The sequence below is a fragment of the Eptatretus burgeri genome, chromosome 1 (genome assembly GCF_056783735.1).
Source record: "Eptatretus burgeri isolate ZD-2024b chromosome 1, Ebu_testis_v1, whole genome shotgun sequence".
Classification (NCBI taxonomy): domain Eukaryota; kingdom Metazoa; phylum Chordata; class Myxini; order Myxiniformes; family Myxinidae; genus Eptatretus; species Eptatretus burgeri.
The window spans coordinates 79,063,070-79,086,685 of record NC_140961.1 but is presented as its reverse complement, the minus strand read 5'-3'; the positions used below and the strand labels follow the sequence as shown (position 1 = coordinate 79,086,685).

Sequence of the window (23,616 nt, the reverse complement as noted above, 5' to 3'; positions counted from 1 at the left end):
ACAAAAATGGATGGGTGGAGGCGATAAATTGAATCAAAGCTTTTGAAATAATAGAAAAATTAAAACTTTGGGAAACGTTTTATTTTTGAAGATGAGCAGCTGAAATATGTGAAACCCTTGCAAACTTCCCATAAAAGGATTTGCTTTTCCCAAAGTAAGCCTCACTCTTCGAGTCTTCATCAACTATTGTACAAAACAGATGGTTGCTTGTTGGTTAATTTCACAATCACTTTAACAAGATACACTTGGTAACATTATAATTTCTTAGCACAGTCATTTCATTGTTAAGCTTCATGACATCTGATGTTTGCTCATGAACAGCGTTATCTACACAGCAAGGAGGCTAGATTACTTACATGTGAATGAATAACCATGGTTTTCTTATTTCAGTGCTATCTGATGTGCGGTGGCTGGCTGTTTCTCATATGCTGAGGTGTCTCCCAAGCCAAGATGCTGTCTTGTGGTCAATTGCAATGGCATGTTAAGGTCATAAAGTACTTAGACCGAAGGCTGCAGGACTCTTGAGACTCGAGACTCAACTGTAAACTCAACCCCTGAGCTTTGAGGTATGACATAAGGTCTGCTGAACTGTAAAATGAGCAACAAAGGACACTTACAATGAGAGGCATTCAAATGGCCATCCACCAGTTTAAAATGTCCAAGACCATGGTGACTCACTTTGGCAGTGGCGAGTGCTCGTATCTCTTGCGTGCCCGTAATATCGAGACTTTCATAAATGTACTCGTACACCTGGAAGTAATCAGTGAGGGACTGTTGATATGTCTGATTTGTATGGCATTGTATACAAATCTCAGAAGTGCAAAGTTGAAGTAACATGGGAAATGCAATAGAAACAAGAAAAATAGCAATCGGAGATTGTAGACCCTCGCCAAAACTTGTTTTGTGTGGTGTTTGTGTACTTGGTCCATAATTAATAAGACATATAACTAGAACTGCCACGTTTTAACTGCTGGCAGTAACCAAGACGTTCTGCTTTGATGCAACCCCGCTTTGATTAGACACCTGACCCTGACCCATGACGTTGTTTTTTAAATTATTATTCAATTGAATTTAGAATGGGATTAAAATAAATTCAATTCAAATCAAATGGAAGACTAATATCGGTACAGACGTGCATTGGAGTAATCAGAAGCAACCCAAACAAGCAAAAAACAAAGATGAAGTCATCAGGAGGAACCTGGAGAGGATTCGGGTTTCAGCTGCTACTCCTCTACCCTCAAACCCATCCAGGCACAGCCAAACGAGCCTCGTTAAAGAAAAAAGAACCCAGATCAAAAAATTTAATAATTTTGGCTACCAGACCATGTGTCCAATCAAGTTGAAATTTAAAACTAGTATTCGCCATCAACACGAGATCATAATTGTGTAGTTTCATGTCATTTAGTTAAGCGGTTGGTTCAAGAGAAAACATTTAATATTTTTCTTCAATTCAATATGGCTGCCAAACCATGTGACCTATCAATTATTCCTGATGAAATTTGTACATCCTCGGCTTGTGGAACATTTGTGTGAAGTTTCCCCTCAATCCGTCCAGCCATTTTGGAGAAGAAGATTTTTATAGGTTTTAGGGTAAATCCAATATGGCTGCCAAACAATGTGACCGATGACATCATAAGCAGCAATGCCAACCCTCCCGATTTCATCGGGAGGATTCCGAAAATTCACCCAAACTCCCGCCCTTACGATCACTATCCTTATCCTCCCGAAATTTTGATATTTTTGCACTGCTCACTAATCAGAATGTACTTGTATGAGAATTGAATGAAAAGCATCGTCTGCTACGTATAGCATGTGGTAACTCCATAACGTTCGCTGCTACCAAATTGTACGTAAAAAATTGCAAATTCAAATGAGGAGCAGCGAAACATTGGGTCTGGATCTCGCTTATGCGATCATGCACTGAGATTTAGTGCATGCGGTATGTGTGCAATACAGTGCATGCGGTATGTATGCACAGTGTATATGCATGCGATACGCTCACTGCATGCAGCTGGGCCCCGTACCAGCCCGGCGGTCGCGACCACCGTGCGGTGTTTAACAGCCGCTAGAGTTCTACGAGTCGCGCTGCAGCTGTGGAACATCGACTTCAAAGTTACCGATGCTTCAAGCCCTCGATGTTGATTACGAAATGGCAGAAAAGAAGCTTACGAAGACCAAGAAATGGTCTCAGAAGTACAAGACCGAATACAGTCTCCAATACCCGTGTATTCGAAAGTCTGAAAGAGGAATTCATCATGCGTATTGTACAGTATGCAGCGTTGATATTTCAGTTGAGCACGGAGGTCGCGATGATATTCGGAAGCACGTTGGAAGCAAACGGCACACAGACATTGCAAAGGAGAGATCTTCGAGCACGAGTACCGGTACACTTCTGAATTATTTCACCAAACAAGGGACAAGCGAGGAAGAGGATGTTACCCGAGCGGAACTTCTCTTTCGTGGATTTATTGTGGAACATAACTTGCCCATATCAGCCTCAGATCATGCTGGACCTCTATTTCAAAAGATGTTTCCAGATTCAAAAGTTGCTTCAAAGTATGGATGTGCAAGAACAAAAACTTCAGCAATAATTGGTGAGTTGTCAAATGTTACTGCTTCATCTATTGCCGATATTGCTAGACTAGCTCCATTTAGCCTAGCTACAGACGGTAGCAATGACAGTGGTGAGGCCCAGCTATATCCTGTCCTGATTTCGTACTATGACAACAGTGCTGGGATTGTGAAGCAAGGTTTGCTAAGTTTGCCTGCGTGCAAACAAGATTCCACTGGAGAAAACATTTTCAAACTGCTTGATCATGAGTTCAGTGACAGGAAAATTCCGTGGGGAAATTGTGTTTCCTTTTGTGCTGATAATGCCTCTGTCATGGTGGGCAAGCACAAAGGAGTCACTGCTTATATCCACAAACAAAATCCAGAGTGCTACATCATGGGATGTCCTTGCCATATGATGCACAATACGGCCAAGAAGGCGGCTCAGGCCTTACCCATTGAATTAGATGACTTTCTCATCGATATTTACTACTACTTGGACAAAAGTAGTAAACGCGTCAAAGGAGTGAAAGCACTGCAAGAACTCTGTGATGCCCCGACACACAAGATTCTGAAGCATGTCGCAACAAGGTGGCTGTCCCTTGGTCAGTGCCTAGACAGGCTGATTGAACAGTGGGAGCCACTTCGCCTCTTCTTCAAAGAAGAAGTACGAAGAAAAATGCAACCAACTGTAGCCAAGACTCTAACAACGAGCAAGAAGGACGGCACTGTATCTACTGCCAGTACTGGCACTGCAGGATCAAGCACTAGTGGAGCAGCATTCACCACTACCACTGCAGTATCTGCTGCGAAGAAGACAGCAGGGACAGCACCAAAACCAATGCTGAGAGCAGGTAGCATCACCGGCCCTTCATCACGTTCATCTACAAAGCAGATCCCTTCAGAGTCGAGAAAGACTGTGATAGTCCCATCTACAGGCAAAGAAGGACCCAAGTTAAGTTCTGCTTTTGCCAAATCACTTGACAGAAGCTCAGCAAAACCTTCGAATCAGAGGTCTTCTTCCTTGGCTGCACCTACCTCAAGCTCTCTCCTCAAACGTAAAATTGGATCTGGTACTACGAGTCTGACCTCTTCTGCTGGCAGTAAACGCAAGTGTGATCGCCCTGCGGCTAAGTGTACTACGAGTTCTACAACTAAAAGCGCATCTTCATCAAACACTGTGCAGGAATCTAGAGAAAAACGTGTCAACAGGATGTTCTTGTCTCCACAAACAAAACTCTATTGTTTCTTCCTTCGATATGCTAACAAGCTTTTTGAGAAGGGGAATCTTCTGCTCCAAAGAGACGAACCCTGTATTCATCTCCTGCACGGAGAATTGAATGGTCTTCTGAAAGATATCTTCGTACGGTTTTTGAAACCATCGGTGTCATCGGTTGCTCTGGTAAATGTACCCTTCTCTGACAGATATCATCAGAAGAATGATGAGGACCTCATGATTGGGAACGATGCCAAACTGTATATAAGGGAACAAAGGAGTCTCAAGAAATCCACCTTCACTCTGAGTGAGTCAGACATCCAAGGTTTCTTCAGTGCAGTTCGCTCATATTATGTGAAAGCCTGCAATTACATCTTCAAAACCTGGCCGCTAGATGATGAATTAGCCAAGCATGCTCAGGTGCTGGATGTTAAGCTACACCAAGAAGTGGGGTTTGACTGTGTGGAGTTTTTCATCAAAAAATTACCCTGTCTGTTCAGTGGCGGTGATAGTGACATAGACAGTCTTGAGAGTGAATTCGCTCACTACCAGGCAGACGCCTCCATAGTTACAATTGCTACTGAGACAGTGAGAGTGGATGAGCAGTGGCATCGGATTTCACAGCTCACAGATCCCTGCACTGGTGCCAAGAAGTATCCTAATTTGAGCAAAGTGATGAAGGGAATCTTGGTCATTCCTCATTCGAACGCATCATGTGAGCGGGCACTCAGTCTTGTACGGAAGAATCATACTGAATTTCGTCCCAATTTGAGTGTCAAAACCCTGGAAGCTCTCTTAATTGAAAAACTAGCTCATAGCACCCCTTGCTACCAGAGAGAATACAGCAAAGACATAATCAGAAGGGCTAAAAGAGCCACACAGCTGTCACTCAGCAAAGCTGCCATGGAAAAAGCAAGCAGCAGTAGTACCAGCCAGTAAGGTAAGAAAAATATTGCTTCTTTTGTGCTTTTTGTTAATCTTTGATTGTCCCCTAACTTACTAATATTAACATACATGTAACATTAAAAAGTGCACAATTTTCCCCTTTTTTGTTCAAAAAGTGGGAATTCTTAATATGTTAAATGCTCCAAAATAGGGCTCAGAGGGCATTAGAGAGCGTCTAGAACCCCAGAGCTTCCAGGGCCCTAAGGCGGGCCCTGGACCCCGCCGCAAGGGTCGAGCGCTCCGCGCTCGAGATGTGCGCTTTGCGCACATTATTTGGTGTCGGTTGCAAATCCTCCCTAATTCTGATTTCCAAAAGTTGGCATCTCTGCATAAGTGTGATCTTTTGTTCCTCATGGTTAGGCAGTCATATGTGTAGAGTTTCGACTCGATCTGTTCAGCAACTTCAGAGATTTTTTAAGGTTAAAAAAAAAATACACTATGGCTGCCAAATAATGTGACCAATGACATCTTCATGTTTTTGTTTTTTTCTGTGTAGTATTTTATCCCAAGATGACCCTCAAAATTTTTCGTACTGATCATATGTAACATTCAACATTTGCAATTATGACGTCACAATGAAGGCATCTATGATGTCATTTAAAAAAATCACACATTCCTCATGAGGAGTACTCGCCCATTGCCAAGCTTCAATTTTTCTCCTTGTTGTGATTTTCGAGATAGAGGTCCAAAATTTTCCCGTTTTTCCAACAAGGCTGCCACACCACGTGACATATGACCTCATAATTGTCAATTAAACATTTGACACGAGTCATCATGCCAATGGTGAAAATGTCACCTCAACCTGACAAGCGATTGTGGAGAAAAACACTAAAGTTCTGTGTGGACAAACAAACAGACTGACAAACGAACAAAAAGAAGACGTCATGCAGAGCACGATATTTGCAAAATCCATAAAACAAATTTGACCTCAAAAATAATTGGTGGTTGAATTCAATGACCAAATATACAACTCCTCTTCAAATTAAGGATTTTAGAAATATCACATTAGTTGTTAGCCTTGGGCCTATGTTGACCTTTTGGTCTATGTTGACCTCAAAAAGAATTGGATGGTTGAATGAATTGACCTAAAATATAAATCCCCTTCAAATTTCAAGTCAATCGGATGAAAATTGAGGATTTTAGAAATACCACCCTAGCTGTTGACCTTGGGCCTCTGTTGACATTTTGGTCTATGTTGACCTCAAAAGTTATTGGCTAGTTGAATTCAGTGACCTGAAATATAAATCCTATTCAAATTTCAAGTCAATCGGATGAAAATTGAGGATTTTAGATATCCCCTATGTTATTGACCTTTAGCTTATGTTTACCTTTTGACCTCAAAAACAATAGGCTTCTTCCTTATGACAAATCATACCATGTGGTGAAGTTTTGTGAAGATCGGTTTAAAATTGTGACCTGTAGGCAACAAACAGACAAACAGACAGAATAACAAAATCGACTGACCAATTTACTTGAAAAATCTTTGATTTTGCAGGTAACAAACAAGAAGAAGATGTTGTGCAGAGCACGATACTTGCAAAATTCATAAAACAAATTTGACCTCAAAAATAATTGGTGGTTGAATTCAATGATGAAATCTGCAACTCCTCTTCAAATTTCAAGTGAATCGGATGAAAATTGACAATTTTGGAAATGCGGCCTATGTTGTCCTTTTGGCCGATGTGGACCGCTAAACTAATTGGTGGTTGAATTCAGTGACCTGAAACATAAATCCTCTTCAAATTTCAATTCAATCGGATGAAAATTGAGGAATTTAGAGATCCCCCTTAGCTGTTGACATTTGGCCTATGTTGACCTTTTGGTCGATGTTGACCTCAAAAGTAATTGGCTGGTTGAATTAATTGATTGGAAATATAACTTATCTTCAAATTTCAAGTCAATAAGATGAAGACTAAGGATTTTAAAATTACCACCTTAGTTGTTGACCTTGGGCCTTTGACCTTTTGGTCTGTGTTGACCTTAAAAATAATAGGCTTGTTGAATTCAGTGACGTGAAATATAAGTCTTTTTCAAATTTCAAGTCAATCGGATGAAAATTGAGGATTTTAGAAATACCACCTAAGTTGTTGACCTTTGGCCTCTTCAACTTGGTGAAGTTTCGTGAAGATTGGTTTTAGTTTGTGACCTGTAGGCGATTGACAGACAGACAGACAGACAGAGTAACCAAATCGACTGATCAATATCCTTGAAAAATCTTCGATTTTGCAAGTAACAAACAAAGAAACAAGCCGGTAGGCGGCCATGGGTCGCCGAGCATCCGATGACCTTTGATCCCTGATCTGAGTTAATCTAGTACTAAGTACTTACGAAATTGCAATCGAATCGGTTAACTCGTGTATCAGCAAGGGGGCTTTGAATGGTCATTTTGCCCGAACAATGCACTCATTGACCTTTGACCCCTGACCTAGCCGAGATAGGTCAATATGTCCTGAAGAAAAGTTGTAGTACCCATTGAGTACTCTGTACCTATGAACTTTCATTCATATTGGTTAACCCGTGTAGAAGCAAGGGGGATTTGAATGGTCATTTTGCCCGAAAAATGCACTCATTGACCTTTGACCCCTGACCTAGCCGAAATAGGTCAATATGTCCTGAAGCAAAGTTGTAGTACTCATTGAATACTATGTACCTATGAACTTTCATTCATATTAGTTAATCCGTGTAGGAGCAAGGGTGCCTTGAATGGTAATTTTGCCCGAAAAATGCACTCATTGACCTTTGACCCCTGACCGACTCGAGATAGGTCATTATGCAAATGAGCAAAGTTGTAGTACTCATTACGGTCTATAAGCATGTAAAGATTCATTCGATTCGGTTCAACCGTCTTGGAGCTAGTGTACTTTGAATTTTCAGCGGGAATGCTCAATGGCCCTTGGACACCCAAGTTGAGAGGGTTACCATTTGGAAACTATAAGATATAGAAAAAAATGGATGTCATATAGTGGATAGAGAATCACCATAACATTATGCATACCAAATCTCATCGAGTTCCATCTACTGATAACTACTTGGTATCAATTTGAATGAAAAGTATCGGAAATCCCCAAAGTTTGAGGGGGTGCTGTGGGTGAACAAAGATATAAATCGAAAATCCGGCTCGATCGTTTGAGCACAATATATTCCAGACGATTAGTGTGAATTTTCATGACCATCCGACCATAACCCTAGGAGTAGCATTTGGCGCTAAGGCACCTCCAGCTCTCACATATTATCGATGTTTGCACTAATTGACCTTTGACCCCTGACCTAAGCAAAATCGGTCAATATTTCCTGAGGCAAAGTTGTAGTACTCATTGCGTTCCATGAACCTGCAAAGTTTCATTCATATCGATGCACTCACCTGGTCGCTAGGGGGCCTTCAATTTTTGCGCATACCCTAATTGTAGGGGGTGCTGCGGGTAAAGTATTCCATATATCACAAAAACCGGAATACATTTGTTAGAGCATCACCTGTAGATGATGCGTGCCAAATTTCATAACCCTACGTGGGATAATGGCTTTCGGAATTGATTTCGTGTGAACGGTACCGATTTTGAAGGTTTTTCGGTTGTTGCTCGGGAACCAAAGCGTCCCTAGCAACCATCACAATTTCCAAAGCACTAGGTCATAAGATGTACCTACCACCCGAGTTTGGTCAAAATCCGCCCACGTTTACTACCAATTATGCTGATGACAAACGAACAAACAGACAGAATTACTGACAATAAGGGTCACCGATTTCGGCGACCCAACAGACCCAAATGTAATCCCCTCTCCTTCGGAGAGAGTAACTGGAATGGTACTCGGTGGAACACATACTTCAGTTAGGCTGAGCAGTATACCTTTTTGCATCCCACTCATAGGCTGGATCTGTATCTGGACCTTAAACAAAATCGAATTTGCTTGTTCTTGTCACCTTCCCAACTCATCCAGGTCAGATTTTGCCATAATCCACAACTCTTTGAAGTATCAAGTTATGTAACGTTTTTGGCCTCATCTCTCATTGCTGAAGCATAACTGAGGAAGAAAAAAAATTCTCATATAAAAAATCTAATTAATTCGTCCTTGTCACACGTCCAGCTGTCCACCAAATTTCGTCCGAATCCGTCCTTAACTTTTTGAGATATCTTGCTCACAGACAGACAGACAGACAAACAGAGGTGAAAACATAACCTCCTACCACTTCAGTGTCGGAGGTAATAAAAATAAACTTGAATAAAGCTTGTGAGGTTACACTGCAAAGCCAACTCAATTGATATGACAGCCAACTGCAGAGTGATTTTCGTGAACTAAGCATTGTTTGTCGGGCTGGCAGAATGGCCTGGAGGTATGCACACTTACCTCAGCTGCTTAGCCTGGGTTTGAATCTCAACCGAGCTATAAATTGTCATCCTGGTGTTTCACAGGCAGGGTGATTCATCAATGGTGTGCCTCATCAAGATGGACGTTAAATGGGAATCCTGTCTGTTGGTACTAGCTGGCAGATGTTAAAGATCCCATGGTGTCCTTTGTGAAGAGTATGTGCACTATTGCCAGCACCCTGAGCAAATTACAAATGCCTGCTCCAACCTGCAGGGGGAACTGCATCAAAAGCACAGTTGTGATACCAGGCATATGTTGCTGCCAACAGCCATGTGCTGCATCCAAAAGTAGAAGAAGAAGGCTTTGGAGGTTTCACTTTCATTCTTTGAGCATATAACACAGCCCTGCTGACTACATCCAACAAATGCACATTCTTAATGATCCTGTAATTTTCTTGCTGAGCTCTTCCTTTAGGGCCAGTAACAAAGAACAATTGCAAAAATACAACACATGGCCAAAAGTATGTGAACACCTGCTCGTCCAACATCTCATTTCAAAATCATGGGCATTAATATGGAGTTGGTTCCTCCTTTGCTGCTATAACAGCCTCCAGTCTTCTGGGAAGGTTTTCCACGAGATGTTGGAACATTGCTGCGAGGATTTGCTTCCATTCTGTAAGGATCTCGCTTTGTGCATGGGGGCATTGTCATGCTGAAACAGGAAAGGGCCTTCCCCCAAACTGTTGCCACAAAGTTGGAAGCACAGAATCATCTGGAATGTCATTGTATGCTGTAGCATTAAGATTTCCCTTCACTGGAATGAAGGGGCCTCGCCCAAAACATGAAAAACAGCCCCAGACCATTATTCCTCCTCCACCAAACTTTACAGTTGGCACTATGTATTTGGGCAGGTGGCGTTCTCCTGGCATCCGCAGTCAGACTGCCAGATGGTGAAGCGTGATTTACTACTCCAGAGTCCAATGGCAGTGAGCTTTACACCAGTCCAGCCGACGCTTGGCATTGCGCATGGTGATCTTAGGCTTGTGTGCGGCTGCTCGGCCATGGAAATCCGTTTCATGAAGCTCTCAACGAACAGTACTTGTGCTGACATTGCTTCCCGAGTCAGTTTGGAACTCGGTTATGAGTGTTGCAACCGACGACGGACGATTTTACTGCGCTACGCACTTTAGCTCTCTGCGGTCCCGCTCTGTGAGCTTGTGTGACCTACCACTTCACGGCTAAGCTGTTGTTGCTCCTAGACGTTTCCACTTCACAATAACAGAACTTACCGTTGACTGGGGCAGCTCCAGCAGGGCAGAAATTTGACGAACCGACCTGTTGGAAAGGTGGCATCCTATGACGGTGCCACGTTGAACGTCACTGAGCTCTTCAGTACAGTCCATTCTGTCAATGTTTGTCTATGGAGGTTGTATGGCTGTGTGCTTGATTAAATACACCTGTCAGCAATGGGTGTGGTTGAAATAGCCGAATCCACTAATTAGAAGGGGTGTCCGCATACTTTTGGCCATGTTGTGTATCATTGCAATGGTGACCTACCCCACTGCAGTAAGTTCCATACACACCTCTTCCCTTTCTTTTCCTCAGTCATAGCACGTCCCAACCACATTTCCCTTTCTATTCCATTCCTCTTCTCAGAATTTGTTTGAATACACACAATCATCGCCCATATTAAATGTGTAATATATATATATATATATATATATATATATATATATATATATATATATATATATATATATATATATATATATGAGAGACAGTCAAAAAGTTTTTGCCGAAATATGAAAAAGAGGTTCTGTGCAGGTGGTAGTTCTTTTCGAGGTAGTTTCGAGCCAGTTTTGCTCATTCTTCCCAGCGCTGAGTGAGTTTCCTGATGCCATCGGAACAGAAGTTGTGTTTTTAGCTCTGAAACACTTTGACTTCCCTTTGTAGATGGCCCACTAGCACAACTTCATGATAGTCCGGCAGATATGTGAAATATTCTGGTAGTTTTGTGCCTTTGATGATACAAGCATGAAATTTGGTACACAGTTATAGCATACCCTTAGGAAACATTTTGGATATAGGGACATTCCAGATTACCCCTAGGGTCAAAATGGTGGCCATTTTACAAAATTGCTGCCACGAATAACAAATTCTGCCTACAAGGTCAGCAAAGTCATATGTGCTTGGTGCAAAACACAATGTAGTGAGTATAATATGATTATTATCAACTAGTATGCACATGCTTCATTATCTACTTCATATTTGACTAAAAAATGCATCTGCGGTGGTCTATGAGGGACACAGATAACAGTTTACCATCGCAATAATGCATGGCTGGAACAAGAGCTCTGCAATATGATCATGCATGTGAATGTTACCTGAATATTGTTTCTGGAAATATAAATAGATCAAAAATCAAATTTGGTGAAAGGAACTTAGACTCCATGAATATTTCCATTATTAATTACATACTGGTAGCTGGCAATGTCGAGATTAAATGCATAAATTTGCTAAATCGATATTGATGTACTCACTGTATTAATTTTCATGATTGCATAATAGAAATGTTCAAACTACAATGGTGTGTTCATATTGATTTGGGTTTAACATGGTCCTGTCCAGCGCAAAGAAATAATGTATGGTGGCCTATTGGGGACATCGAGTGACAATCACCCAGGATCGCCATTGTGTATATATGCATCTCCTCTGGGCTGGGGTTCGTAGTTGAAAACATTTTAACTCTGCTATCAGAGACCAAGAAGGCTGTTAACAAACACCACGAGCAGACCAAGCACACACAGGTAGCCTTTGCTAGAGATGTGCATTCACTCACTCAAGTCATGGGGGAGATGGGCAACCCATTTTGTGATGACAGCAAGGATCTCCTGGTGCTAGACAGCAGAGACCTGGCAGACCCAGCAGTTATCAATACTGTACGCCAGATCGAGAAGCTGGGACAAGAACCACATGACTCCTATGTCCATGAGAGACTTATCAACCAGACAAAGCCCATCACCTACCCAATCAAGAGAAACAACCTCCCTCTCTTCAGCCGACCTCCAGTCAGAGAGAAGTCAAGAGCACAGCTGCAGATTTCATCTCTGAAGAACGACTGCTCCCTGTTCTCCAGGTTGTTCATTGCGTCCCAGATACGTGATGGAGATCTTGATGAGTTCTTCGCACATGAGAACCAAGCATGTCCCCCTGCACTGTCACACATGGGCAAGATGAGACTTGGAACAAAGTCTGATCTGGTTGGCTGCTTAGAAGATCTGGTCCCTCAACAGGAGAATGCTGCTGCTGCTGCTAGTCCAGCAGTTGAAGTCATCATCCTTGATGGTGCAGCGATCATCAGTATGCTGCCACCTGGCACAGCAAAGACCTTCAACGAGTATGCATCAGAAGTATTCTTGCCATACATCACATCTCAGCTGCAGCATACGAGCAGGATGGATATTGTCTGGGATGAATACCTCACAGACAGTTTGAAGGCAGACACTAGGAAGAAGCGAGGCAAAGGCATCAGGAGACGAGTCGAGCCATCTAGTTCCATTCCTGGAAACTGGCAGACCTTTCTTCGCACAGATGAGAACAAGATGGAGTTGTTTGACTTCCTAGCCACCAGAGTAGCAACAACAGACACAGACAAACAAGTCATCAGCACCCACCACAAAGATGTGGTTTGTACGCAGGCCCGAGATGTTGCTGGGCTTGCCCCTTGTAGCCATGAAGAGGCTGACAAAAGAATGCTACTCCATGCTGAAGACGTTGTGAGGCAGGGATACAGCAAAGTGTCGATCCGTACAGTAGACACTGATGTCGTGGTCCTTGCGGTGACAGCAGCTGGACGTCTGGACATTGATGAGCTCTGGGTTGCTTTTGGCACAGGAAAGAACTTCAGGTTCTTGGCAGCTCACGAGATGTCTGTGGCACTGGGACCTAACAAGTGTCGAGGTTTGCCATTCTTCCATGCCCTCACTGGATGCGACACCGTTTCAAGCTTCGGAGGCAGGGGGAAGAAAAAAGCATGGGAAACCTGGAAAGCCTGTGATGAGGTCATTGATTTCACTGCAGCATTCTGTGCCTTGGTTGCCACGCCAACTCCTTCAGCCGTAGATGACCACATGGATGCACTGGAGCGTTTTGTTGTTGTGCTCTATGATCGCACCAGAAGCCAGGAACATGTCAATGAGTGTCGCAAGCATCTGTTCACCCAGAATGGCAGATCAATAGATGCTCTCCCACCAACTCGTGAAGCCCTGAAACAGCACATCAAGAGAGCTACCTACCAAGCCGGCTACTGTTGGGGCCAGATGATGGTGTCCACACCAGAGCTCCCATCGCCCAGTTACTGGGGGTGGGTTCACACCGATAATGGCTGGGACATATACTGGACAACCCTCCCAGAGGCAACTGAGGCATGTCAGCAACTACTAAGGTGTGGCTACAAAAAGGGATGCAGAGGACAGTGCAAATGTGTCAAGGCAGCACTCCAGTGCACAGCTCTATGTCACTGTGGTGGGGAGTGTACAAGAGAGTAGAAATGGGACAAGAGAGATCACAGATGATAATTATGTAACATGTACACATGTATCCATGCATCATAGTAGACTGTTACCTGGATCTAGAGGTTCCACTGTATAATTTTGACTCTGTAAGTTGATGTTAGGATCAAACAGAAGCACTTCCTCTGAATTCAAGAGTGTTAAATGAACAACAGTCATTCCATGGTGCTTGATAACAGTTTTTTGAAGAGTTTGTTGTAGAAAACCGTCCAAAAGTGCAAAAATGCACCAAAAAAAATGACCAAATAAATGGTTTATTCACGCTTTGTCACCTTTATTTGCTATTTCTTATTTGCTAGAATCTATAATTAGTTAAATAAAGCCACTGGTATGCTTCTTAAATATAGTTGTATCCACATGTATCCTCCTTGTACAACACAAAATCGGCTTTTTTGTAAAATGGCCGCCATTTTGGCTCTGGGAAGAATCTGGAATGTCCCTATATCCAAAAATCTTTGTAAGATACTGCCCTAGCAGTGTGCCAAATTTCATGCTTGTATCACTAAAGGCACATTTTTTTCACATATCTGCCAGACTATGAACAAGTGAAGCACAAACCCAACACTGTGTTGATGTGTGAGGTGCCCGCCACTCGGTGTTACCTCACGCACAGCTGTGCAGAAGTCACTTTGTAGAACTTTCTGCAATGCCTGGATTTTCTGTGCTGGCACATCACCAGCACGCTGCAGCCGTTCAAGCAGCTCAATGGCACGAGCAACATCTGCCAGGCACGACAAACGAAGAGTCATTATTGCTGTAGCTCTGTGGCCGTCGATCAAAATCCAATCCAAGCACATCTAGAAGTGAATGACAGGGTGTGAGAAGTAGACACAGAACAAAAAACTGGAATTGTTGAAGGTTAATTGAAACATTGGAGAGAGTAATGGGTATCTCTGCTACGCGAAGGAAATAGATTTGTAAGAAATGTCCACTTTCAGCCACAGCTGAGCACGAAAGGGGTAGTTTCACAAACAATGGTTTGTAATATCTGCCATTGTAATTGTTGGCACGGCCATGTTTCACAAAGCATTTTGCACCGCCATTACATAGAACATGCAGAAGTCCATCATGACAGCCATTGCCAGACTTTGGCTCGTTGCTCATTCAGCCCATTTCCCATGATGAAGAATTACGGCAATGAATGGTGCATCGTAAGCATCAAAAGTGAAAGCGATGACAACCCTACACAGCTCTCGTTTCACCACAAATCAGATCAAATTCTTACTTACTTTTGTTTATCCCTATTGAAAGCATTAGCAATCATTTTCTTCCTTAACGCCCACGATTATCCTATCATTCTTGTGGGGTCGGCTGGGGTAAGCTTGGCCTGAGTCTTCCCAAACTTTGCCCGATTCTTCACAAACTGGCTGGCCAGGCCTGACGTTCCACTAGTTAGGGCAGGAATTTGGAATTTGGCTCAGGTGCCGGCGAAAGTCCGCCGACTCTTCAAGAAGGACACCAACGTCCACCAACAGGATGCTAACGTCCACCAACGAATGCCGACATGGGTCGCCTGTTTAACATCCATCCGAGGGATGGCACGCACATTGATGAATGACCCTGCCTGTGAAACTCCAGGATGGCAGCTTATAGCTGGGTCGGGATTTAAATCCAGGCTAGACACCCGAGATGCGAGTGCGTGTACATTTCCGCCATCCTGCCGTGGCGTAGAGATGCATTGCTTTGAAGATACTGAAAATATTTTTCAATTCTCTCTTGAATTCGTAGTTCACTTGACTCATTCTAATCCTCTCATTTATTTTGCCTTCTAAACTCCAAGGATTTCCTCACGGAGAACCGAACCGCAGTGGCCATGCCCACTGCTCGCACGACGGTAGCTTTTACCTGCTTTAAAATCATTTCGGTTGCACTCAATGAAGTTACATTTCAGGCATATTTATTAATCTTTTCTTCACTGAATATAATTGTTTAATGCTTTGACAATTTCACATGTTCTTATGTAAATATGGAGAAGGAGGGAGCATAGCCTTCCTTAAATAAATATGTGTTAAGCAACCGTGGACTTCTATTTAAAGCAATTCGTTAGAGCAGGGTCCTCTCGCCCTCAGTGGTGTTACCTTACTCATGGATTTAATTACCTTAACTGGTAACCGTACCCTCAATGCCCACCCATCTAGTTGTGAAAGCTAAGCAAACAATGGGGTGGACGTTGGCGAAACCAGTGGAGCACAGTCATCCTGTCTATCTAATACATCCACACTATGTTCGACCAATAAAGGAAAAGGACAACCGAGCAGGTCTGAAACGTTTACTGAATTATAAAGCTTGTACTGTGTTTGCAATCAGATATTCACAAGGCACATATTACAGACAATAATTACAAGGCACGCATTTAAAGGCACATTCAAAACAAGCACATATAATGATCAAAGGCACAAAAAAGCAATTATCCCGAGCATGTAAGTTCCCCTTTTACAAGCTTAATTACCTAGGGATGAACAAGACAGGTGCCACAATCACACAGAAAAAGCAGAGAGGAGAAGAAGAAGACAGAGGAAGAGTGGAGCATGGTTACAGCCCCTCGCTTACCTGATGCAAACAAGTGGGTTTACATTGGTCCAAATTGCACTGAGGGGGAGGGAAAAAGAGAAGGGCGTAATGTGGTGGGAATGTCAGTGCGGTGTCGGATATGGTGTAGTGCTGGAGCCGCTGAGTCAGGGGATCTCATATTCTGTTCACCCAGATTGATCGGCACACTGTCCGTGGTTCAGCAAACAGGAATAGCTGGAACCTTCGTGGCTCAGACAGGGAAATGGCAAAGGCTTGTACAGACTTTGGGGAGGCAAACTCAGCAGTCCTCATCCTTGCATTGGCTCCTTTCCACGATGGCTCGGCCCTTGCAGCTTGTTGTTTGTTCATCTGGTCGCCTTTCATGGAGCCAGATGTGAGGCGTGGCAAGGACATCCCAAAGTCTCTCCGACCCACTTGTGGACTCTGTTCATTGGCTCACGGCTCGCAGAGTCAAGTTACTTTCAGAAGAATCCCCTGCGACCGACTAGAGGAAACCCTCCTGGAAGAATCTTCTGGCGTGGTAATGTCCACCTTCATGCTGAGAGTGACTCTATGTAAAAAGTGGCCTGTCATGTTTTACATGACACTATTATCCCCTGCGGGAAATACAGGGGAGGAAGGAATATAATTTATTTAAACCTGAGGATTAATTATTCTCTACACGATGAAGGGTTTGTTACAGCGGATTGTAGGTGACAAAGTGAAGGATTTGGATGTTGGATGAAGAGGGAGGGTTTCTGAGGGAGGCACAGGAAATAGATGTTGGAAAGCAAAAAGATAGAGGGATGAACGGGTGGGGAGGGACGTTTCTAATGTGTGCGGGGTTCGAAAGGTAAGGGGAGTGAAGTGTGTTTGGAAGTCACTGGGAAAAGCAGTTTAGACGTGAAAGGAGTGAGGGATTGCTGATGGATTGATGGATTGTACAATAGCTTGATGGATTAAAGGATTGAAAGTGGATAGAAAAGGGGGAAATTTCCACGTACAGATATCTATATTGCTAATGCTTTATATCTATACTAATAAAAGGCAATGTGCGTGCGTGCGTCTCTTCCATAAATCCAAAACTATAAAACCTCGCAGCCTGAAACTTTGCATGCACACGAAGAAAACTTCAAGGAAGCGCAAGAGTGAAAATTGGGTGTTTGGGTTAATTAAAACATCCCTTTTGAAGATAATTAATGACCTTATTTAATAAATCCTTCATCAGGCGATCCTCGGCCACCTCGCTGTCTGGGGTCTTAAGGCGTTTCCTGGGTAACCTCGCTGGGGTGTAACGCTGCCATGTTTTTTTGGACTGCTCAACTTTGCCTTGACTTAGAACAGGCCGCAATGATTTCTTAACGATAAAGTTGTTTTCATTACCAAATGCCTGTTCATCAATAGCTATGAATCGCTAGGTACATTGCAATGCTTATAAACACCCAGAGATGTTAGCATTCGTTGTTTTATTTCATTTCTGCACATGCAATCACCACGAGTATCTCCTAAACTAAGAAGAATTACAAAATTTAAGCTCCAGAATCTAACTTACAAGCAGTTCCGACACCTAGAAAAGTGTTCATTTGTCCAATTCAGACATATTTGACATTTCGTGCATCTCCAGGAGGTGTATGTTGAATATGATGTTCCGTGATTGCCAATTGCTTGTCAAGGGAGCAGTTTCTTATCGACCGTTTCGTTGGAGTGCTTGCTTGAATGCTTAAGCCACTTATCAAACGCCCTACGGTCGATAATGGTGCAGTTTGTGTCCCGATTGAGATGTACAGTCAATGGGTACTAAAAGGTAGTGGTACGTACAGCGCACACAGATGTGGTACATATGGGTAGATTTGTATCTGTAGGGACCCTCCGTGGGTGTGTGGACATGCCATGCCTGTTACGGGCACCATGGTGGCAAAGTTTCATTCCGTATCTCATTGAGGTTTTATCAGGTTTTCCTTTGTCCTCGTGACTGTTTCTAAAGCAATTCGTTATCGGGTGTGCTTCACAAATGTTATTTGGTTTCTCTTTGTGAGTTTCGAAGCAAAATATATTTGATAACTCCCGATTTCTGAGCAATTTGCCATATTAACGTGTTTTCTAAATTACCGAGAAGGATTTTTTTTCCACCTGTCACAGCTATTTATAAAGATTAATGTTTGTGCACATTTCCCTGAAATGTCTACATCGATTGCAACAAATATGCAACGGTGAAAGCTACTCAAGCGTTTTCGGTGTGTACAGTATGCACTGAAGTCAGTAATCACACTGACTCCAACCTGCTGATTCCCGAAAAATTGCCGATATCGGCCAAGCACTCGTGTATGTGTGTGCGTGCGTGCGTGCACGTGTGTTTGTCGTTCATAAAGCATAAATATTCTCTCTGCTAACTCCACTACCCTCACCGCTGTCTCTCTCTTTGTCCCATCCTTGTTCTCCCCTCTCCCAATACAATGCAGCACCCTCCAACCACATCTCTCTCACTTCCCCCCCCCCTCTCTTTCTCTCTCTCTCTCTCTCTCTCTCTGGACATATCCAGACAGTAATTATGACTGGATGGCGGTTGTGTCCATACATGCCTGGATGGTGGTTATGTCAGGGTGGAGTTTGGCTTTGGACGTGTCTGGGTAGGGTTTGTTTCCCAATGCATCCGGGTGGCGTTTGTCTCCAAACGGGTCTGGGTAGTGTTTATGTCCGGACAGGAGTTTGTCTCCCGACGCGTCCAGGCAGTGTTTGTCTCTTGACATGTCTGGGTGGCATTTATCTCTGGATGCGTCCTTGCGGCGTTTGTCTCCGGTCGGCGTTTGTCTCTGGACGCATCTGGTCGGCATTTGTCTCCGGACGCGTCTGAGTGGTGTTTCTCTCTGGACATGTCCGGGTGGCATTTAACTCTGGATGCGTCTGATTGGCCTTTGTTTCCCAACGCATCCGTTCGGTGTTTGTCTCCCGATGCGTCGGGTTGGCATTTGTCTCCAGACGTGCAAAGGCAATGTTTGTCTCCAGACACCTCTGGGTAGTGTTTGTCTCCAAACGTGTTCAGGCGGTGTTTATGTCAGGATGGGAGGTTGTCTCCGGACGTGTCCAAGCAGCGGTTTTTCCCAGACAGCTTGGCTCCAGAAACGTCCAGGCAGTGTTTGTCTCTGAACATGTCCGGGTGGTATTTATGTCCGGATGTGAGTTTATCTCCGGACATCTCCGGGTGGTGTTTGCCTCTGGGCGGTATTCATAGTATGACTGGTAGAAAATGGATTTCAGACCTTATTTTGTTTCCATATTCACTGTTATTCTATGCAGAAACATTTTGATGAGACAGAATGAATCGTAATTAATGCTCCACCGCATGTCTGTCTTCCCTTTCTCTCAACTCTCCCTACTTTCCCTTCCCCCGTCCATTCTCACTCTCCCTCCTTCCTCGCTTCCCGACCTATCCTCACTCTCCTTCCCTCCTTGCTCCCCTGCCTCTCCTCTCTCTTTTCCCCCTCTACCTCCTCACTCTTCCTCCTCCTCTCTCTTTCCCCCACCCCTCTCCCTCCCTACGTATCCTCACCCTTCTTCCCTCCTTGCTCCCCTACCTCGCCTCTCTCCCCCTCCTCTCTCTTTTCCTCCTCTCTCTCTCTCTCTCTCTCTCTCTCTCTCTCTCTCTCTCTCTCTCTCTCTCTCTCTCTCTCTCTCTCTCTCTCTCTCTCTCTCTCTCTCTCTCTCTCTCTCTCTCTCTCTCTCCCCCACCCCTCTCCCTTTCCCCCCTCTTTTTCCTCCTCTCTTATTACTCCCATCAGCGAAGCGACAGGTGGTATTTGCTGGTATCTATTTGCTATACACATACAAAAAATATACATAGTTACGTGGAAGGGGGAGGGGGGGTCCATAGCTATACTATGGTAAGCATAGTATGGTCCATGTGTTTTGAGTAGGTTAGATTGCCATGTAACAGGGATCTGCCAGAGTTAGTTGTTTATTACATGTGATGCTGAGGAGGCCCCCCATAAATCGCAACGCACTCCCTGCTGTCCCGCTAGACAAAGGTTGGGATCTATCTGCACATATATTAATGGAATAACTGACTCTGGACAACTGTATGTTGTATGCATACGGTTCCGAGAACCGTAACAATATTTTTGTTCAGCTCTGGATGTAGATCCGGCCTTTCAGTGGGGTACATAATGTAAACTGCGCAGCCTGGTGGAGGTACGTGCTCCACTGAGTGCTGTTGTAGTTTCTCACTGTATTATCACGGTAGACCGCTCTGCCTTCCTGGAAAATCCCAACATTTTGTCATCCGCACACAGATATCGAATCACTGCGATGACTAGTTCGTGCTGGTCATGCATGTATGGAAACCTTCCTACTCACTTCCAACATCATCAATTTTTGGTGTGCCACGACCCTATCGTTTCCAAGGGGAGATGTTGAAATGCATTCCAAGTCTGGACAAATGGAGATAAGAAAAAAAGCCGATATGTTGGCAAGAGAGTCCCACGGAATTTTACAATGTACGAGTCATCGGCAGATACAGTCCAATTGAAATCTAGTCATGAATGGGGGTTCAGTTAATAGGTGGACTGAACAAGTAATAAAAGTCACTTGATCCAACTTACACAAAGGACTTTTAAGGCAAGCAGGCAAATTAATACAAAACATAACGATAGTAGATAATGACATGTAATGCTACACCATCACAGGTACAAACTAGAAGGGCACTCGGTGGAGCGCATACCTCTGCCACGTAATGCCTGATCCATGAGAACATATCAGGCCCAATACCTTTTTGAAATATCATGCGATACAGTATTATATCGTTTTTGGCCCGATCTCTCAATGGTGAAAAATCACTTTCGAAATTAAATAATTATCGTATCCAGATCCGGATTCGGATCTTCACCAAAATGGAATAAATTTGTCCTTGCGACACACCCAACCTGTCCACAAAGTTTTGACCGAATCCGTCCACAACTTTTTGAGATATCGTGCTATATAATACATCGTTCTTGAGCCTGAACTCTCAATGGTGAAGAATCACTTTTAAAATTCCAGTTGCCAGAAACGGATCTTCACCAAATTCGAATCACACACCTACTGTGTCCATCAAATTTCATCCGAATCCGTCCAAAACCTTTTGAGATATCATGCTATATATCGGTTTTGGCCCTCTCTCTCAATGGTGTGGAATCACTTAAAAATTCTAGGAGTCGTATCCAGATCTGGATCTTCACCAAAATCTAATCGGTTCATCCTTGTCACACACGGGACCTGTCCACAACTTTTTGAGATATCCTGTACACAAACAGACAGACAGACAGACAGACAGACAAACAGACAGAAAGAGGTGAAAACATAACCTCCTTCACCTTTGGTGGTGGAGGTAACAAAAGCAAAATCCAAATGCAGTAAATTCTAAGCAAAAAAAAAGAAACCCAATCATGAAGTAAAAATAATGAGTATAAGAAACAGAGTGGGAAAAATATAAAGGGGCAAAAGAAAATGCACAGAAGTAATAACCCAGAAATCTGGAGTACAATGGACAGTGCTGTGGGAATCCTGTGCAGTTGCACAACCAGCTTCTCCACACCCAGAGCGAAGAAACAGACAGGTTGACCAGGTAGCATCTCCCATGAATTTAGAAAACAACTTTGGTTCCTGCATAAGACAGGCAGAATATAAAGCAGCAGTAATCATCCAAACAGTTATGTCAACCAATGGCTTCTCAGTGACAAGACTGTCTCGTCCACCCACACATGTAGCTGCGCATTCTTTGGAAAACAGTCGTTAGCAATGGCAAGCCAAGCTGGTATGCATATGCTCAGTGATGAATAGTTTGGTTGAAAAAACTGAAAGTATCTGTACTAAAACAATGCTAAGACAACCCCAAACTAAAGCAACTCTACGACTGGAATGATGAGCCCAACAAGACAAGTGTTCAAACTCATAATTATGAGTCGTAGCCTCTTACCACCCAGCACCACAACCATCAAATAAGTAAATAAACATTAAACAGTGGTGGCAATTTTGCCATCAATGTCTGAAAGATTGAATGATTCCGTGAAAAGGTTTTTTTTATTTAATTCTCTTCTCTAAATCTTTAATAACAGCAGATCTGGAAATTATTTGACTGGTCTGAGAAATGGAACATGTCATTCAACCCTGGAAAATCGCTGTCTCACCCTATTGCTCCGGAATGATTGTCAAAGAAACCCACCTATCTTTTTATTTGGTCCTCCACTGTAAGACGGTCAGTCTTTAGAACTACGAGGGCCTTACCATCAGTCATGAACTTTCCTGGACTGACCACATAACAAAGCTCGCCTCCAAAGCCAGCCCCAGACTGGGTATCCTCTGTCGATCTAAGTCTTTCCTTTGAAAAACAGAACTACTTACAGTCTACAAGGCCTTTGTGTAAAACTCAATGGAGTACTGCTCTCTGCTATGGGCTGGTGCCCCAGCATCACATTTATTTCTCCTGGATTTTGTGGCATCTAAAGCTCTCAAAATTATTCGAATCTCCTGTGATGAGGCCAAAGCACAAGATTTGTGACTTTCACACCACAGGCAGGTCAGTGGTCTCTCTGTTTTCTACCATTTATTCTCCAACATTTCTCCCCCTGCTCTCTCAGTCCTCCGACCTTTCCCCACAACTCCAGGATGCATACATTCCCCTGGTAACCCCCTCCAGGTTAAGCTTCCAAAACCCAGGTTGACTGCACACAACAACTCTTTTATTCCTCGCTTCTCCCATCTATGGAACCTCCTTCCAGGGGCTATTCTGTCTCACCCTTCCTTCCAGGATTTCAAGCAACCGGGGCACTTTTGTCATCTCCTATTCGGACCTATGATCTTCGTTAACCCCATTAACCTTTCATAACCCAACCATTTTACTTGCTAGTTTCAGTGGTTTTTTTTTCCCCCTTCCTCCCTATCTTCTTTTCCTGTTTGTTCATTCTCTTGATGTTTGTCCCAATGTCAGTTCTACCTCATTGCTCTTTCTTGAGCCTCACTCCTGTAAAGAAAAAAAAGAATAAATAAATAAATAAACACAGGAAGCTGGAGAGTTCATAGAACACCTTACCCCATGCAGTCTTGAGAAAAAGGACTTGGGAAGGGACTTTTCTACTCTTGCTAATTCATTTGTGATTCCGAGCATGGTCGATATTTCATATGAGCCCCGATTTTGTCTGAATCTCTACATTCCCTGGCCGGAGAGCGCGAGTGGCATATTTGATTGGTTGGGATAGCGCAAAATGGCAGAATGTTTTCCAAGTACTGTTAAACTGAATATTTCATAAATTTCAAATTGCCAAAAAAGGCAATTTGTGTTTTATGGTGTTGAAATATGTAATTCATTTGAAATAAAATATAGGTTTTCGAGGTTCAAACAACAACAACAACAAAAAAACATTGAAACGGAAGTTTACCGCCGTTAATGCAGCTCTTGTATACCACCTTATTTAACACATTGAGTTAGTTCTCTGTGCCTGTTGTTTGTGTTCTTTATAACGTCCCTAAAATCAGTAGGTTTCCTGTTTGGAAG

The 23,616-nt window shown here is 43.3% G+C and overlaps 1 protein-coding gene across 5 annotated transcripts in view; it reads right to left on the bottom strand.

Moving 5' to 3' along the window:
• LOC147034816 (protein lin-7 homolog C-like) overlaps nucleotides 1-23,616 on the bottom strand; it is a 33,683-nt gene that overhangs the window by 4,650 nt on the left and 5,417 nt on the right. The window contains exons 2-3 of one of the 5 annotated variants that reach the window (XM_085890025.1): nucleotides 14,195-14,304; nucleotides 679-750 (exon numbers count right to left, since the gene is read on the bottom strand). In XM_085890025.1, coding sequence (XP_085746151.1) covers nucleotides 679-750; nucleotides 14,195-14,304 — 182 coding nt within the window. Of the gene's footprint in view, nucleotides 1-678; nucleotides 751-14,185; nucleotides 14,381-23,616 lie in introns of all 5 variants that reach the window. The other 4 variants (XM_085890013.1, XM_085890019.1, XM_085890002.1 and 1 more) reach the window with 4 other exon arrangements.